The sequence below is a fragment of the Carassius carassius genome, chromosome 7 (genome assembly GCF_963082965.1).
Source record: "Carassius carassius chromosome 7, fCarCar2.1, whole genome shotgun sequence".
Lineage (NCBI taxonomy): Eukaryota > Metazoa > Chordata > Actinopteri > Cypriniformes > Cyprinidae > Carassius > Carassius carassius.
The window spans coordinates 39,643,332-39,662,698 of NC_081761.1; the positions used below are offsets into that span (position 1 = coordinate 39,643,332).

General features: G+C 42.0%; 1 protein-coding gene across 1 annotated transcript; it reads right to left on the reverse strand.

The window, feature by feature from the left end:
• LOC132144336 (microfibril-associated glycoprotein 4-like) lies at positions 1–13,191 on the reverse strand. Its single transcript, XM_059555113.1, is given in 5 exon segments — positions 1–269; positions 3,696–3,863; positions 12,575–12,671; positions 12,752–12,964; positions 13,050–13,191. Coding segments are annotated over 5 exon segments (753 nt in total). The 5' UTR covers positions 13,056–13,191.
• Positions 13,192–19,367: the final 6,176 nt, after the last annotated feature.

Below are 19,367 nucleotides of genomic sequence, written 5' to 3' on the forward strand. Positions count from 1 at the left end.
TCAGACATTGGTTCCTGAAGAAACATGTTTGATCTTCATACTGATGGATTTCATACTAACATCATAACCCTTCCAAGTTTGCCAAATATCTCCAATGGCAAAATAGGTTGGATCTTTTCCCCATAAATACACACCGTTGGGGTTGGTACCGTGACAGTTATTGTACCAAAATGCCCCGAGAAACTGTTTGGCACAGTTATTATTGGAGGAATCTTGGTCTTTGTCAAAGGTGGAGAACTTCTGTCCATCACTGTAGGACAAAGAGTCACCTGCAGAGAAGAAGAGCATCACTGAGGACATCAAGATCTTATGACTTAATTATGACATTCTTAGCATTTATAATGCTAAATTTCTATTCCGAAACTAATTGCATTTTATTTGGAATGACATCTTTTTCTGATAAAAAATCAAATTAAAAAATAAAGTCTCTAATGTTGTCAACTATGCAAAGAACCCTCTAATTTGGTACATTACTGTAATATTATAGGTTAACAACAACAGAGTCCAAAGTACTATATTCAACTGCTATTTATTTTCAGGTATATAAGGTAAATGCAACGTTAAGTGACATGGATCTCAAGTTGATTTATTGACCTCTTTCCACGGTTAAAACGCTGATTGAGTGATTGCATGAGATATGATTAATTTGTGTAAGTTGTACTGTATCTTTCAATATAACTTCTGATGTTCAGTCATGTTTATTTACCTTTATAACATTAAATTCGAATAAATGACTGGCACTCCATGCTGCTGCTTGGCCACTATTTCAGGAAGTGGTACCTGGCAGCCATTTTTGTTTAAGGTGATGGCACATAGTGACTGCGTCCGAAATCGCATACTCAATGACTAGGTACTTAATTTCAGTAAGTACTTACTTAACGAGTGCTAAAAGAGTACATACTCTACAGCTAAATCTCGTTGAGTATGAATGCGATCAGCCATGTTTACGTTTTCATGTGACTGATGATGTTATAACAAGCGCAACAACTTCAAAGATATGACTGACTGCGATAGGTTTAATATCTACTGTCTGTAAACATTTTGATGTCGATGCAATTTCCTCCTTTTGTGGTCTTGTTGAAAAAACAGCTGCCCATTTATTGTGATTGTAGTATAACCAATACATTTTGTGTTGATTTAAGTTTTTATGTTTTAACTCTACTGAAATTACACGATTAAACAATTAAATGAAATGATAAACACCTCATAGCATCAGTAATTCCACAACCCTACCTAGTACGGTTTTCCTCAGCGTTTGCAGTATTTCTAATATCTGCACAAAGGAGACGTGGATCAGCTGCTAGAAGATCTCACCTTTGGAGAAGACTGTTGATTTTACACTTGAAAAATTTAAGTATTACTACTTAGAAATTAAGATTACCTCAGAAAGCATTTTAGCCCACCCCAACACTTATGAACAATAATACTGATAAATGGTGACCAATAATTTAATATATATATATATATATTGTAAAACAAACAAATTGTAATTAGTTTTTTTCATATACCATAGCTATGCTTGACTTCACACTAGACAAATGCAGCCAAGGTGTATAAATATTTAGTCAAGTAATGAATGAATGCATGTGTTAATGAAACAATTAGGCTATATTTTATTTACTGACAACAACAGGAGACATGAATAAATGAGTAAAAGAATAAATGAAAATAACCATCACAACAAATAAAGTCAACAACAGATGAAACAAAGCTTTATTCAAATATTGTTCTGTTTTTGAAAGTTTACAGACGGTGAACCCACATCCATCCATCCTGCAGTCAGACTGAATCTGATCATGATGAAAGAGGGACATCCGAGTCCTTGTCTGAGTGCACAGAGAGGATGAGGAAGACCATGATGAAGACCCTGAACAAGAGCAGGAGAACATGTGCGGGACGATCTGACTGCTGCTGTGTCTGCTCCAAACATCTGTGTGCTGCTCTCCATGAGCATGACTACCTGTAAAACATGTACACAGTGAAATGCTTTATCTCATGTTGTCAACTTTACATTTATTGCTAAATTTAATTTCATATTTTTACAATTGCATGCAAATTTAAAAAAAAGCTTCATTTCATCTGTGGTGTAGTGAACTGGACTGGTCAGCAGAGGGTTGCTGGATCAATCTCCACAGTCGTCTCCACCAGTGTGTCTTTACTCCAGGTGAATATAATATGTATAAATACAAATGCTTTATTTGTGTCTTGGCAAAAGTGCTGTAATAACTCTGTTTAAAATAATTAAAATAAACTACAACTTAAGATTCAAATGATGTTTTATTGATGACCGTAGTGTCCTCACTGAGAGTCTTTGATGGCATCATTCCTTCATCAGTGTCTCTGCAGCAGATAAACACACGTGTGTCTGTAACATCCAGACAAGAGTCAGTCTCTGTCATTGATCTGTGATAAATTAACACATCACCTTAGCACATTGGAACCGTGTTTTGGTTTATAATACTCACCTTTGTAAACACCCTCGTCTCTGCTCTCCTTCACGTTCGATGACGACGTATCCTCTCGCGTGGCATCCTGGGATTGAAGAGTGTCCACTGATGAACACTGCAGAATCTGGGCTGAAGCAGTAGGACATCCGGGGATTTATCGCCCACTGTTTTATGAATACTGAGGTTTCAAACATTTCTTTCTTCACATACTCTTTTTCTCGAATCTCGCAAGAATTATTGCAATTCTCGCCTACTCTTATGAACGCAAAAGATTCAAACATACTAATTCGCTCTCCTACTGCTTTTTCCTTACTATATAGTAGGGAAGTATGCCATTTCAGACTCAGCCAGTGATTGATTTTTTTTTCTCTTTTATACCCTCTTCCTTTTTGCTGGGATTATTTATTTATTTACATTTTTTTATTTTTTGGACTGCTTCTTTGTTGTGGTATTTGGATATCTGTGCCTTTATAGGACTCATGGACTCATAACAGCACTTGTCTTTTGGACTCAATTTATTTATTTACCGTTCATTGAGCTGTTCATTGTGCTGTAGGGTTGAACCATGTTTGTGTGAAGTTTATATGTCTATTATGCATGCATTGATCACTGAGAGTCATGTGTTTAGCACATGCTTTATTGAACTGATGGTTGGTAAGCTGTTTAAAACAAGATTAACCCAAAAGAACCCTTTGGTAACAATAAGGCTTAAAGGTCCCATGACATTTTCACTTTCTGAGGTTTTTTAACATTAATATGAGTTCCCATAGCCTGTATATGGTCCCCAAGTTTCTAGAAATTTTAATCGGTGTAAATCGAGATTTTGCTATCTTTCTCTGCCTTTGAGAAAATGGAAGCTCAAACGGTCTGATCTGGAATCTCCTCCATGTGACGTTATAAGGAGAAATGTTAGCTCCCCTTTCTCTGCCTTGCCCGCCCAAATATATATATATATATATATTTGAGAGGGGTTCCACATGTAATACGCATTTCGTATGCAAGGATGTCAGCCAATCACAACAGTTGTCGTTTACTCGGAGTCTCACAGCAGACACGCCTCTTCAAACAGAAAATTCAAGCCAGAGGTCTAATATCAGGATATAAAAATGCTTTTTATTTCTAAATTTAAAAAAAAAGGAAATAATCCATGTCATGGGACCTTTAAAGTAAGATAAGTTTAAATTGTTACACTAGGTCAACAAAGAAGAACCAAAACACAAAGAAACAGAAAAAAAATTTAACACTTACGTGCTCCTCCATCGATGAATCCTGAAATCTGCAGTCGATACCGATCAGCTTCAGGACCCACAGAGAAAGACGAGTACAGAGCGAAAACTTTATTTCCTTGAAAGTCCTCCAGATCCACTCTCAGCATGTACTTCCTTTTACGTGTCAGCTGGTACATGTTCTCCAGCCCTGATCATACACACATGAAGAACACCTTCAACCAAACACTGGACGTGAACATCTACACACACACACACATGAAGAACACGTTCAACCAAACACTGGACATGAACATCCACACACACACACACATGAAGAACACGTTCAACCAAACACTGGACATGAACATCCACACAAACACACACACATGAAGAACACGCTCAACCAAACACTGGACATGAACATCTACACACACACACACACACACATGAAGAACACCTTCAACCAAACACTGGACGTGAACATCTACACACACACACACATGAGGAACACGTTCAACCAAACACTGGACATGAACATCCACACAAACACACACATGAAGAACACGTTCAACCAAACACTGGACACGAACATCCACACACACACACATGAAGAACACGCTCAACCAAACACTGGACATGAACATCAACACACACACACATGAAGAACACGCTCAACCAAACACTGGACATGAACATTTACACACACACACACATGAGGAACACGTTCAACCAAACACTGGACATGAACATCCACACACACACACACATGAAGAACACGTTCAACAAAACACTGGACATGAACATCCACACAAACACACACATGAAGAACACGCTCAACCAAACACTGGACATGAACATCCACACAAACACACACATGAAGAACACGTTCAACCAAACACTGGACGTGAACATCTACACACACACACACATGAAGAACACGTTCAACCAAACACTGGACGTGAACATCCACACAAACACACACATGAAGAACACGTTCAACCAAACACTGGACGTGAACATCTACACACACTCACACATGAAGAACACGTTCAACCAAACACTGGACATGAACATCCACACAAACACACACACATGAAGAACACCTTCAACCAAACACTGGACATGAACATCCACACACACACACACATGAAGAACACGTTCAACCAAACACTGGACATGAACATCCACACACACACACACATGAAGAACACGTTCAACCAAACACTGGACATGAACATCCACACACACATGAAGAACACGCTCAACCAATCACTGGACATGAACATCCACACAAACACACACACATGAAGAACACGTTCAACCAAACACTGGACACGAACATCCACACACACACACACACATGAAGAACACGTTCAACCAAACACTGGACATGAACATCCACACAAACACACACATGAAGAACACGTTCAACCAAACACACACATGAAGAACACCTTCAACCAAACACTGGACATGAACATCCACACACACACATGAAGAACACGTTCAACCAAACACTGGACATGAACATCCACACAAACACGAACATGAAGAACACGCTCAACCAAACACTGGACGTGAACATCCACACACACACACACATGAAGAACACGCTCAACCAATCACTGGACATGAACATCCACACAAACACACACACATGAAGAACACGTTCAACCAAACACTGGACACGAACATCCACACACACACACACATGAAGAACACGTTCAACCAAACACTGGACATGAACATCCACACAAACACACACACATGAAGAACACGTTCAACCAAACACTGGACATGAACATCCACACAAACACACACATGAAGAACACCTTCAACCAAACACACACATGAAGAACACCTTCAACCAAACACTGGACATGAACATCCACACACACACATGAAGAACACGTTCAACCAAACACTGGACATGAACATCCACACACACACACACACATGAAGAACACGTTCAACCAAACACTGGACATGAACATCCACACAAACACACACATGAAGAACACCTTCAACCAAACACACACATGAACATCCACACACACACACACACACATGAAGAACACCTTCAACCAAACACTGGACATGAACATCCACACACACACACACACACATGAAGAACACGTTCAGCCAAACACTGGACATGAACATCCACACAAACACACACATGAAGAACACGTTTAACCAAACACTGGACATGAACATCCACACACACACACACACACATGAAGAACATGCTCAACCAAACACTGGACACGAACATCCACACAAACACACACATGAAGAACACGTTCAACCAAACACTGGACATGAACATCCACACACACACACATGAAGAACACGTTCAACCAAACACTGGACATGAACATCCACACAAACACTGGACATGAACATCCACACACACACACACACACACATGAAGAAGACGCTCAACCAAACACTGGGCATGAACATCCACACACACACACACACACACACATGAAGAACACGTTCAACCAAACACTGGACATGAACATCCACACACACACACACACACATGAAGAACACCTTCAACCAAACACTGGGCATGAACATCCACACACACACACACACACACATGAAGAAGACGCTCAACCAAACACTGGGCATGAACATCCACACACACACACACACACACACACACACACACATGAAGAACACGTTCAACCAAACACTGGACATGAACATCCACACACACACACACACACATGAAGAACACCTTCAACCAAACACTGGGCATGAACATCCACACACACACACACACACATGAAGAACACGTTCAACCAAACACTGGACATGAACATCCACACAAACACACACACATGAAGAACACGCTCAACCAAACACTGAACATGAACATCCACACACACACATGAAGAACACGCTCAACCAAACACTGGACATGAACATCCACACACACACACACATGAAGAACACCTTCAACCAAACACTGGGCATGAACATCCACACACACACACACACACACACATGAAGAACACGTTCAACAAAACACTGGACATGAACATCCACACACACACACACACACACACATGAAGAAGACGCTCAACCAAACACTGGACATGAACATCCACACACACACACACACACACACACACACATGAAGAACACGTTCAACCAAACACTGGACATGAACATCCACACACACACACACACACACACATGAAGAAGACGCTCAACCAAACACTGGACATGAACATCCACACACACACACACACACACACACACATGAAGAACACGTTCAACCAAACACTGGACATGAACATCCACACACACACACACACACACACACATGAAGAACACCTTCAACCAAACATTAGACATCAACATCCACACACACACACACACACACACACATGAAGAACACGCTCAACCAAACACTGGACATGAACATCCACACACACACACACACACATGAAGAACACGCTCAACCAAACACTGGACATGAACATCCACACACACACACACATGAAGAACACCTTCAACCAAACACTGGGCATGAACATTCACACTGAAAATGAACACACTGGATGCGTGGCGCAAGCGTCTCAGCTGCGTGGCTTGTCCATTTTTAATTCGGCTCCCATGTTAACAGGTTAGAGCTTGCAGACTGCCTGCGTATGTGCAGCTTGATCCGCGCGGAAAACGCATGCATGCTAGAAATAAAACCAACGCCTATTTTTCACGCGATACGTTAGCGTGTTGGAAGCGTTTCCAGGCAAAATAGAATAGGTAAATATGTTTATATATCATTTTGTACACAAATACATATTAATTCATGACACTTTGATGTTTGAAAGTCTATAGGTTGACAAATTCAGATATAAATGTAATTTAAAAAATAATTTTATAATTATTGATTAATTATCTTCTCCTTGAACTGCCACCTTAACGTGGTGGAGGGGTTTGAGTACCCGAATGACCCTAGGAGCTATGTTGTTCCGGGCTATATGCCCCTGGTAGGGTCTCCCAAGGCAAACAGGTCCTAGGCGACGGGTCAGACTAAGAGCGGTTCAAAACCCCTTATGAGAAGAATAAATCAAAGGACCGTGACGTCGCCCGGTATGGCGCAGCCGGGGCCCCACCCTGGAGCCAGGCCCGGGGTTGGGGCTCGTATGCGAGCGCCTGGTGGCCGGGCCTCCCCCCACGGGGTCCGGCCGGGCTCAGCCCGAAGGAGCGACGTGGGGCCGCCTTCCCGTGGGCTCACCACCTACAGGAGGGACCGTAAGGGGCCGGTGCTTAGACAATCGGGTGGCAGTCGAAGGCGGGGGCCTCGACAGCCCGATCCCTGGAAACGGAAACTAGCTCTAGGGACGTGGAACGTCACCTCACTGGCGGGGAAGGAGCCCGAGATTGTGCGTGAGGTAGAGAGGTTCCGACTAGCGATAGTCGGACTCACCTCTACGCACAGCTTGGGCTCTGGTACCACACTCCTCGAGAGAGGATGGACCCTTCACCACTCTGGAGTTGCCCATGGTGAGAGACGGCGGGCTGGTGTGGGTTTGCTTATAGCCCCCCAGCTCAGCTGCCATGTGTTGGAGTTTACCCCGGTGAACGAGAGGGTCGCTTCCCTGCGCCTTCGGGTCGGGGATAGGTCTCTCACTGTCGTTTGTGCCTACGGGCCGAACGGCAATGCAGAGTACCCAGCCTTCTTGGAGTCTCTGGGAGGGGTGCTGGAAAGTGCTCCGACTGGGGACTCCGTCGTTTTACTGGGGGACTTCAACGCCCACGTGGGCAACGACAGTGACACCTGGAGGGGCGTGATTGGGAGGAACGGCCCCCCTGATCTGAACCCGAGCGGTGTTCAGTTATTGGACTTCTGTGCTAGTTACAGCTTGTCCATAACGAACACCATGTTCAAGCATAAGGGTGTCCATCAGTACACGTGGCACCAGGACACCCTAGGCCGTAGGTCGATTATCGACTTTGTGGTCGTTTCATCCGACCTCCGGCTGTATGTCTTGGACACTCGGGTGAAGAGAGGGGCGGAGCTGTCAACCGATCACCACCTGGTGGTGAGTTGGATCCGATGGCGGGGGAGGAAGCTGGACAGACTCGGCAGACCCAAACGCACTGTGAGGGTCTGCTGGGAACGTTTGGCCGAGTCTCCTGTCAGAGAGATCTTCAACTCCCACCTCCGGCAGAGCTTCGACCGGATCCCGAGGGAGGCTGGAGATATTGAGTCCGAGTGGACCATGTTCTCCACCTCCATTGTCGAAGCGGCCGCTCGGAGCTGTGGCCGTAAGGTTTCCGGTGCCTGTCGAGGCGGCAATCCCCGAACCCGGTGGTGGACACCGGAAGTAAGGGATGCCGTCAAGCTGAAGAAGGAGTCCTATCGGGCCTGGTTGGCTTGTGGGACTCCAGAGGCAGCTGACAGGTACCGGCAGGCCAAGCGGACTACAGCCCGGGTGGTTGTGGAGGCAAAAACTCGGGCCTGGGAGGAGTTCGGTGAGGCCATGGAGAAGGACTACCGGTCAGCCTCGAAGAGATTCTGGCAAACCGTCCGGCGCCTCAGGAGAGGGAAGCAGTGCCCTACCAACGCTGTTTACAGTAGAGGTGGGGAGCTGTTGACCTCAACTGGGGATGTCGTTGGACGGTGGAAGGAATACTTCGAGGATCTCCTCAATCCCGCTGTCACGTCTTCCATTGAGGAAGCAGAGGCTGAGGGCTCAGATGTGGACTCGTCCATAACCCAAGCTGAAGTCACCGAGGTAGTCAAGAAACTCCTCGGTGGCAAGGCACCGGGGGTGGATGAGATCTGCCCTGAGTACCTCAAGTCTCTGGATGTTGTGGGGCTGTCTTGGCTGACACGCCTCTGCAGCATCGCGTGGCAGTCGGGGACGGTGCCTCTGGGATGGCAGACCGGGGTGGTGGTCCCTCTTTTTAAGAAGGGGGACCGGAGGGTGTGTTCCAACTACAGGGGGATCACACTTCTCAGCCTCCCTGGGAAAGTCTATGCCAGGGTACTGGAGAGGAGAATCCGGCCGATAGTAGAACCTCGGATTCAGGAGGAACAGTGTGGTTTTCGTCCAGGCTGTGGAACACTGGACCAGCTCTATACCCTCTACAGGGTGCTGGAGGGTTCATGGGAGTATGCCCAACCAGTCCACATGTGCTTTGTGGATTTGGAGAAGGCATTCGACTGTGTCCCTCGCGGCGGCCTGTGGAGGGTTCTCCGGGAGTATGGGGTCCGGGGCCCTTTGCTAAGGGCTATCCGGTCCCTGTACGAACGGAGCAGGAGCTTGGTTCGTATTGCCAGCTGTAAGTCAGACTTGTTCCCGGTGCGTGTTGGACTCCGGCAGGGCTGCCCTTTGTCGCCGGTTCTGTTCATGATTTTTATGGACAGAATTTCTAGGCGCAGCCAGGGGCCGGAGGGGGTCAGGTTTGGTGACAACACGATTTCGTCTCTGCTCTTTGCGGATGATGTTGTCGTGTTGGCCTCATCAGGCCAGGACCTTCAGCATGCACTGGGACGGTTTGCAGCCGAGTGTGAAGCGGCTGGGATGAGAATCAGCACCTCCAAATCCGAGGCCATGGTCCTCAGTCGGAAAAGGGTGGCTTGCCCACTTCAGGTCGGTGGAGAGTTCCTGCCTCAAGTGGAGGAGTTTAAGTATCTTGGGGTCTTGTTCACGAGTGAGGGAAGGATGGAACGGGAGATTGACAGACGGATCGGTGCAGCTTCTGCAGTAATGCGGTCGATGTACCGGTCTGTCGTGGTGAAGAAAGAGCTGAGCAGCAAGGCGAAGCTCTCGATTTACCGGTCAATCTACGTTCCTACTCTCACCTATGGTCATGAGCTTTGGGTCATGACCGAAAGGACAAGATCCCGGATACAGGCGGCCAAAATGTGCTTTCTCCGCAGGGTGGCTGGGCGATCCCTTAGAGATAGGGTGAGAAGCTCAGTCACCCGGGAGGAGCTCAGAGTAGAGCCGATGCTCCTCCACATCGAGAGGGGTCAGCTGAGGTGGCTCGGGCATCTGTTCCGGATGCCTCCTGGACGCCTTCCCGGGAAGGTGTTCCGGGCATATCCCACTGGGAGGAGACCCCGGGGGAGACCTAGGACACGCTGGAGAGACTATGTCTCCCGGCTGGCCTGGGAACGCCTCGGTGTCCCCCCAGAAGAGCTGGAGGAAGTGTCTAGGGAGAGGGAAGTCTGGGGTTTTCTGCTTAGACTGCTGCCCCCGCGACCCGGCCCCGGATAAGCGGTAGAAGATGGATGGATGGATGGATTATTGATTTTCAAATATTGCACCTGTCAAACACAGTCTTTTTTGCCGTCAATACTGTTGACGGTGTCCTTTATCAGTAGGCTTTATATTTATGCTCAACATGAAGTATAGATATTGTTGTCATGAAGACAAGAGCCTGGTCTGTCGGCGGTCTCCCTCTGTCACCTACAGCAGCAGCAGCGCGCCAGCGCCGTGTCAGGCACGATTCTGGTGAAGCAGGCCTACAAGTTGGGATTGGTAATGCTGCACTGTAATCATAGTTATTTATTTATATTTTTCATTATATTTTACTATATGATATTGGTTTGAGACTGAGAGTATTGTATTTAGTGGAGAACTTTGCAGCAGTATTTTATTTCTTATTATTTTTTATTTTATATATATTTTATTAAAAAGTATTTTTTTTTAAAAGTGTATAGTAATAACCTGCAGTTTAATGTTTGCATTTCTTTCCCTTACTGTACTGAAAATGAACCGAACCATGACTTTAAAACCGAGGTACGTACTGAACCGTGATTTTTGCGTACCCTTACACCCCTAATATATATATATATATATATATATATATATATATATATATATATATATATATATATTAGTGGTGGGCCGTTATCAGCGTTAACGTGCTGCGTTAATGGGAGACTCTTATCGGGCGACAAAATTTTTTTGCCATTAATCTTTTCTCAAAGTTGGGTTGGGAGCTGGATCTATACTACGCGAGCTATGATGACTTTCACCTTGATATTTTAGTGGGGATGTATACCTAGCCGAATCTGTAGGGGGCGAGAACGAGTCTTTAAACCTGTGTGTATGCCTACTGTGAAATTACCACATCAAACGTGACATGCTAACATGCCGGGTTTGCTTCAGGAAATTTTTTTTTTAAAGATGCTTCCCAATGGAAACCTCGACAAGACGCATGCCTGTTTCACACATCATCTGCCTGCAGTGCGTATGCAGTCCGTGTGCATTACGTATGTGGTGCAGGAGCAGCACAGACTCATACTCATTGTGCTTTCACACAGGACGCATTTGCAGTCAGCTACTCGGTACGTGAACGATCGCTGCACTGCTGCAGACGCACAGCTCCTGGAATGCACTGACGGACCACAACCGTGTAAACACTGGAATCCGTTAACATGGGTGCATAAAGAAATACACAACACATACGCACAGCAGAGGAAGTATGTGTTAAACAGGCGTAAGGTTGTTTGCACCTTGTGCAATGTGGAATTAGTTTACAGCTTGCTCAAGCACTTTGTGATGTATTTTGGAAACAGGAGATGAGCCCCTGGTCTAATGCACCACCTGTCTTGAGAAACCTGTTCTCAAAGACTTAACGTTACTTTTAGTCATTATTTTATGTGGGTATCACACATATTCTAAATGCCTTCGGCAGAATTCAAATGAGCCATTTTAATTTAGATTAATCTAGATTAATTCCAAGACTACAGTGAGTTTAATCTAGATTAAAAAACTTAATTTATGCCCACCACTAATATATATATATAAATATATATATATATATATATATATATATATATATATATATATATATATATATATATATATATATATATTTACACACACACACATTCCCAAATATTAATGGTCTTCAGTTCAAACTCAAAACAGCCATTACCCAGCCAGTATTCTCCCTCCACATTCCCCAATCCTCTCTTGTACTAATTCTACGGCCGATAGAAATTTACACTGCCGTCCATTCTCCTCTGAATCACCTGTGATGGGTTTATATAGAAGATATTATTTATAATCTATGTTCTGATGTGTGTTTAATGATATAAAGTTGCATTTATACCGTCCATCTTCCGTTGTCTTCATTGTTTCCAACTGAGATCATCTCACAGTAAACCCAGACAGGAACGTCACCTGCTGGATAGATGGAGTAGATCCCACTGATGGTTTGTCCGGATTTATAGATGTCAGAGCAGTCGACCGGATTTAATCCATTAGAAACAGACACCATAAACCCCATGAAAACAGAGAGCAGAGCCACAGCAAACACGTTCATCTACAGAGAGAAGCGACTGATCATCAGCCTCATTTAAAATGATCAGATCACACTGACACTAGAAGTGTGATCAACATGAACTTACTGCCATCTTCTCTTATCTTGCCTTTGCTTGGAGAATTTCGAATAAAGTAAAATAAAATGTCGCTAAATGGTTATCTGAATGTTGTAAATATGTCTGAATGTTTTGTGAGGTAAATAGTGGAGATAATAATAATTGTGTTGTGATGATGTTCTGTGGGTCACAAACACTGTTAAATATCTGTCAGATCAGGCTCCACCTCTGTGTTACCACATAGATTAGATATATGTTTATATTGCAAAACCCTCAATTATTTATCAAGTTCACAAATCAAGTTATAATGTCCTAATCTACTTTTTTACACAGTGGACTAAAGCAGGCATGGGCAAACATGGCCATGGAGTGCCGGAGTCCCTGAAGAGTTTAGATCCAACCCTGATAAAATTCACCTGCCTGTAGCCTTCTAGCAGAGGTGCGACTTTCTAGTCACAAACAAGTCTTCAAGTCATATCCCAAGTCCTCAAGGAAATAAAGTTAAAAAGATAATTAAGTGACTAATTAAATGATGACTGTGCATTAGTGGTGAACACCTGCTGTGGGCAATCAACATCACTGAAGAAAAGAGAAACACAAGAACTTAACTGAAATCAACTATATATAAAAATAAAAAACACACACACGATGTCACCATAATTGTGCTCAAGGTGTGGTTTATAAACATTATGAAGTCCTTTCTTTCTTTGGATTGTTGACTGAAACTCAGCTGTTACTGAACTGAAGTAAAAAGAGTCCCTCTAAATAAATGCCTCTGTAATTATGTGTTGTTGAAAAAAGATGCACATGCATTGATACAGAAAGACATCTCACACAGGAAGTCAAGGGGTAAAGATCCCAACTAAAGCAAACACTGATCTCCATGATGGTGCCACCATTTTAACCAATAAAACAACAACAACTTTGTAATTCTCAATAACAGCAGGTGCTTATCACTAATGTACAATCATAATTTAATTAGTCATTTATCTCATTAACTTTAACTCTTTGAGGACTTGGGATATGACTTGAAGACTTGCTTGTGACTGACTTCTAGTAATCCTGAAGACACTGATTAGCATGTTCAGGTGTGTCGGATCATGTTTGGGGCTAAACTCTGCAGGGCTCCGGCCCTCCAGGACCGAGTTTGCCCATTACTGGTATAAAGGTTACCCTGCAATGAAGCCAGCACTGGCCCTTTACAGGCCCACTAAGGGCTGCCAGCACAGGACCCTTGAGAATTTGCTCATTGGCAAAACGTTGACCCCTTAGCCCTGCATTTCATGCTTTGAAATTGTAGGCTTACTATAACGTGATAATGTTAAAGTAGATAATGTTCTGGGAGAGATCAGTAAATCATCAATAAACAATCATCAGTTTTTCTTCTCACAACTTTTGCTGTGCCAAACTTACTTCCGAAAAACACAGTTACAGGAGCCAGAGAAAAACTTAAGTTCAAAATTCAAGCAAGCACAACTCCATAACGATGACATTGAACTTTATATTTTTAATATAACAGCTCTAAGACTTCCTGGAGGCTAAGTGACGGGTTGCTCCTGCAGGGCCAGTGCTAAGGAGCCAGCGTTTTGCCAATGAGCAAATTCTAAGGGACCCTGCACTGGCAGTCTGTAAAGGCTTGTTTTGCAAGGTTATCAGTGAGAGCATCTGTGCCATCTGTCACTATTGCACAGCACAATGTTGAAATACTAATGTTTCATAAACATTAAGACACTCATCACTCAGTTTGACATTGTTTTGTAAGACTCCTACAATAAAAAGTTTAATAAGTTTAGTATTAATTCGTTTTTGGAGTTCTATTTCTGGAGTAAATGTGATTTTCCTTCACATTTTCCTTGTTGTCTGACTTCATGTGAAACAAATTAAGAGAACTGATCTGGACTCTGTAGAGGTTATGGCCATGAAAATGATGTCTGATGGCCAACACATTTTGGTTTAAAAGAGATTATTTTATTTTAAAATAAGATAATTTTGTGATAATTTTAACTAAACTAAAAAATGGTTCATCACAAAACCACTTTACCAGGATTATGTGAAGTCATTTAGCTCTGTGGCAGAAGTTTTCAACACTTTATGGCAAATGTTATCTTATACATGGTGTGATTTGTGCTGCCAGTAAATAACAGTTTCTCTATAGTTTGTTGCCGTTAAGTCAAGGGAAAAGCAGCAATATACTGTAAAACATAAAAGTCAGATTTACCAAAATTTTTTTTTTATTTGATTAAAATATTTGTGAATATCCATAAAAAAAGTTATAAAAAGTTGTACACTGAAAAGGAGAGTAAATACTGAACTCAAGTGTATTAATGTGTTATTCCACAAGAGAGAAAAACCTGAAAAGAAGTTTAATTGTGTGTTCCTCTCCATTTGTTTTCCATGGTTTGAACAATGTTTTTTTTCCTGTTTTCACCATGGATCCCTTCGACCCCTTATCCTGTCCTGAATACCTCCTCCTTACCAGCTAACCGGACAACTGCCATCATCTGAAGATGACTCTCGTGTGGATTTCACTGCATGTGGACTGGATACTGGTGAGAAACAGATCTTTGTTCACTGTCTGTCCCGAGGATGATCTCGCTAGTTCCACTCTTGACCCAGAGCCCAGACCTCCCCCCGCTGCGTGGAGCTTAAGCACGAAACCATCAATGATGGAGAGTCCAAGCCCACCAAAACTGACAAGCCATCACGGCAAGGAGTGACAGAGCTGAGGATGATGTCAATCAAGGTGTGAGAGTGGCTCTAGCCCCTGGCCAGAGTCAAGAGATGGTTATAGCTCCTGGCCACAGCCGAGAGATGGCTCTAGCCCCTTACGAGGATCAAGAATGAGCTTCTTTTCCTGAATTCCGCCCAGTGCCCAAATGTATGCGTATAATATTTTGATTCATGCGCTAGGAAGCTGATTGAGATGCACTTTATGCACCCTACTCAACATGAACTCCATAATTCTTAATGACCTTATATATGTTACACAAAGATCTGGGTTAGCGGCCACATTCCTCACGTTCTCTGCTTAATTTATTGCACCCAGCTGTCACTAGTTACCAAATATCTCTGTCAGTTTCCCATTAGCGTTTATCTCTCCTTGTGTATTTAACCCAGTCTGTCTTAGCATGTGTTACGGATTCCTTGTTTATTCATGTCCGTCAGTTCGTGCCCTTGCCCTGTGTTCATATTTGGTTTATGTTTGGATTGATGTTTTGGTTTCGACTCATGTCCGGATTGTTTATTCTCTTTGGATTACCCCTTAATTAAGACGTACTCGCAATTGGTTCTCTCTCCGTGAATCTTTGTATCACCAGTCGTGACAATATATATATATATATATATATATATATATATATATATATATATATATAATTTTAATTACATCAATATTTATTAACATTATATATTAATTCCACACCTCCACAATTTCAGAACTCAAGTGTCAGATTTTTTACTAATAAAAGCTGCAAAATATTATAAATTATTATAAAATATAAAACATTAATGCTATACTCAAAATACTGAAGCTATTTCTGTCAGACATCTACAGAAGTGCTTATTGAGAATGAATAGAGTTTTAAATGTTGTTCCATTTTTTACCATAATGGAGATTGTTTGCTTTAGCTCAAGAAAAAAAAAAGATTACACCATCATCAAAAATTAGCCATAACCATTTAATCACAATCTATATATATATATATATATATATATATATATATATATATAAAACTTTTGCTATAATAAACATGTTTTATAAAAACAGGTACAGTAATCAAACAAAGCTCAAATTAAAGGGTCAAGAACCCAACTACAGAAAACACTGATCGCCATAACGGTCAGCTTAAACCAAATCTACAGGTGATTGTCATATAATTAGAATATCATCAAAAAGTTTATTTCACTAATTCCATTCAAAAATTTTAAATTGTATATTATATTCATTCATTACACACAGACTGATATATTTCAAATGTTTATTTCTTTTAATTTTGATGATTATAACTGACAACTAAGGAAAATCCCAAATTCATTATCTCAGAAAATTAGAATATTGTGAAAAGGTTCAATATTGAAGACACCTGGTGCCACACTCTAATCAGTTAAATAACTCAAAACACCTGCAAAGCCTTTAAATGGTCTCTCAGTCTAGTTCTGTAGGCTACACAATCATGGGGAAGACTGCTGACAGTTGTCCAAAAGACGACCACTGACACCTTGCACAAGGAGGGCAAGACACAAAAGGATATTGCAAAAGAGGCTGGCTGTTCACAGAGCTCTGTGTCCAAGCACATTAATAGAGAGGCGAAGAGAAGGAAAAGATGTGGTAGAAAAAAAAGTGTACAAGCAATAGGGATAACCACCCCCTGGAGAGGACTGTGAAACAAAACCCATTCAAAAATGTGGGGGAGATTCACAAAGAGTGGACTGCAGCTGGAGTCAGTGCTTCAAGAACCACTACACACAGACGTATGCAAGACATGGGTTTCAGCTGTCGCACTCCTTGTGTCAAGACACTCTTGAACAACAGACAGCGTCAGAAGCGTCTCGCTTCAGAAAGGACTGGACTGCTGCTGAGTGGTCCACAGTTATGTTCTCTGATGAAAGTAAATTTTGCATTTCCTTTATATCAGGGTCCCAGAGTCTGGAGGAAAAGAGGAGAAGCACACAGTCAACGTTGCCTGAGGTCCAGTGTGAAGTTTCCACAGTCAGTGATGGTTTGGGGTGCCATGTCATCTGCTGGTGTTGATCCACTGTGTTTTCTGAGGTCAAAGGTCAACACAGCCGTATAACAGGAAGTTTTAGAGCACTTCATGCTTCATGCAACTTTATGGAGATGCAGATTTCATTTTCCAACAGGACTTGGCACCTGCACACAGTGCCAAAGCTACCAGTACCTGGTTTAAGGACCATGGTGTCCCTGTTCTTAACTGGCCAACAAACTCACCTGACCTTAACCCCATAGAAAATCTCTGGGGTATTGTGAAGAGGAAGATGTGATATGCCAGACCCAAGAGTGCAGAAGAGCTGAAGGCCACTGTCAGAGCAACCTGGGCTCTCATAACACCTGAGCAGTGCCACAGACTGATCGACTCCATGCCACGCTCCATTGCTGCAGTCATTCAGGGGAAAGGAGCCACAACTAAGTATTGCGTGCTGTACATGCTCATACTTTTCATCTTCATACTTTTCAATTGCCAATATTGAATTTGAGATTCTGAGATACTGAATTTGGGATTTTCCTTAGCTGTCAGTTAGAATCATCAAAATTAAAAGAAATAAACATTTGAAATACATCAGTCTGTGTGTAATGAATTAATATAGTGAAATAAATCAACTTTTTGATGATATTCTAATTATATGACCAACACCTGTATATATTTTTGTTTAGATCAAAAATAGAATTTAAATTAATTGACTCTCTTCAACATGAAAAATATACTTTTTGCCAGGTTTTATAAAATAACTTTTATAGAAAGAAAATATTGTTTAGGGCAAGTTATTTGTTATTCATCGGCTCAAGTTATAAAATATAGATATGAACAATTACCCCTTTTTTATTCATTGGATGAATTAAAACAAAATCTGTGTGGTTTAACTATAGTAAACATGGTTTTTGGGTTTCATTTCTAGTCAAACCAGGCTTATTTTTTTGTAAGGGAAGTATCAAAAGTACAGCTAAATTTTATAAAAAATACAGCTGATTGTATCAATGGCAACCTAACTGAGAGACTGAAATATATATTTATAACAAATAATTATATATATAATTCTTAAATGGAAGAAGTATGGGATGGATAGGACTCCTATGATACTTAGTACAAGCTGAATGATAATATGATGCCCGCTTCCTTTATTATTCATTTATTTACTAGTTTTGTGTTTATTTTGCTAGGATGGTGAAGAAACAGCTGGATAGAACAGCAGGAGACAAGCATATGTGTTCAATATGTTTCAAAGCATTGATGCATGACAAAATGACAGAATACTAATTTAATTTGGGTTCAATGATCATAGAAAAGTCTATAAAATCGTTGAGTCACTTGCATCTTTGGCTGAACTTTTATCACTAAGAGCATCTGCATTTGAGTCACTCTTCCACTGCACAATGTTGAAACACTAGCTGCTGATAAGTTACATGGTTAAAAACAACTCAGTGGCCTTGTAAATATCACAATAATAAATAACTTTGCTACTTTGATAAAATCTTTGAATCCAACTTTTAGTTTGAACTGGCGCTTAGATAATTTTGTCTAAAATGTATGTCTTTTTTTTCTTTTCATAAAAGGAAATTAAAAAATGTTCTTACATTTTAATCAAAATATTTGAGAACAGTTTTGAGAGCTA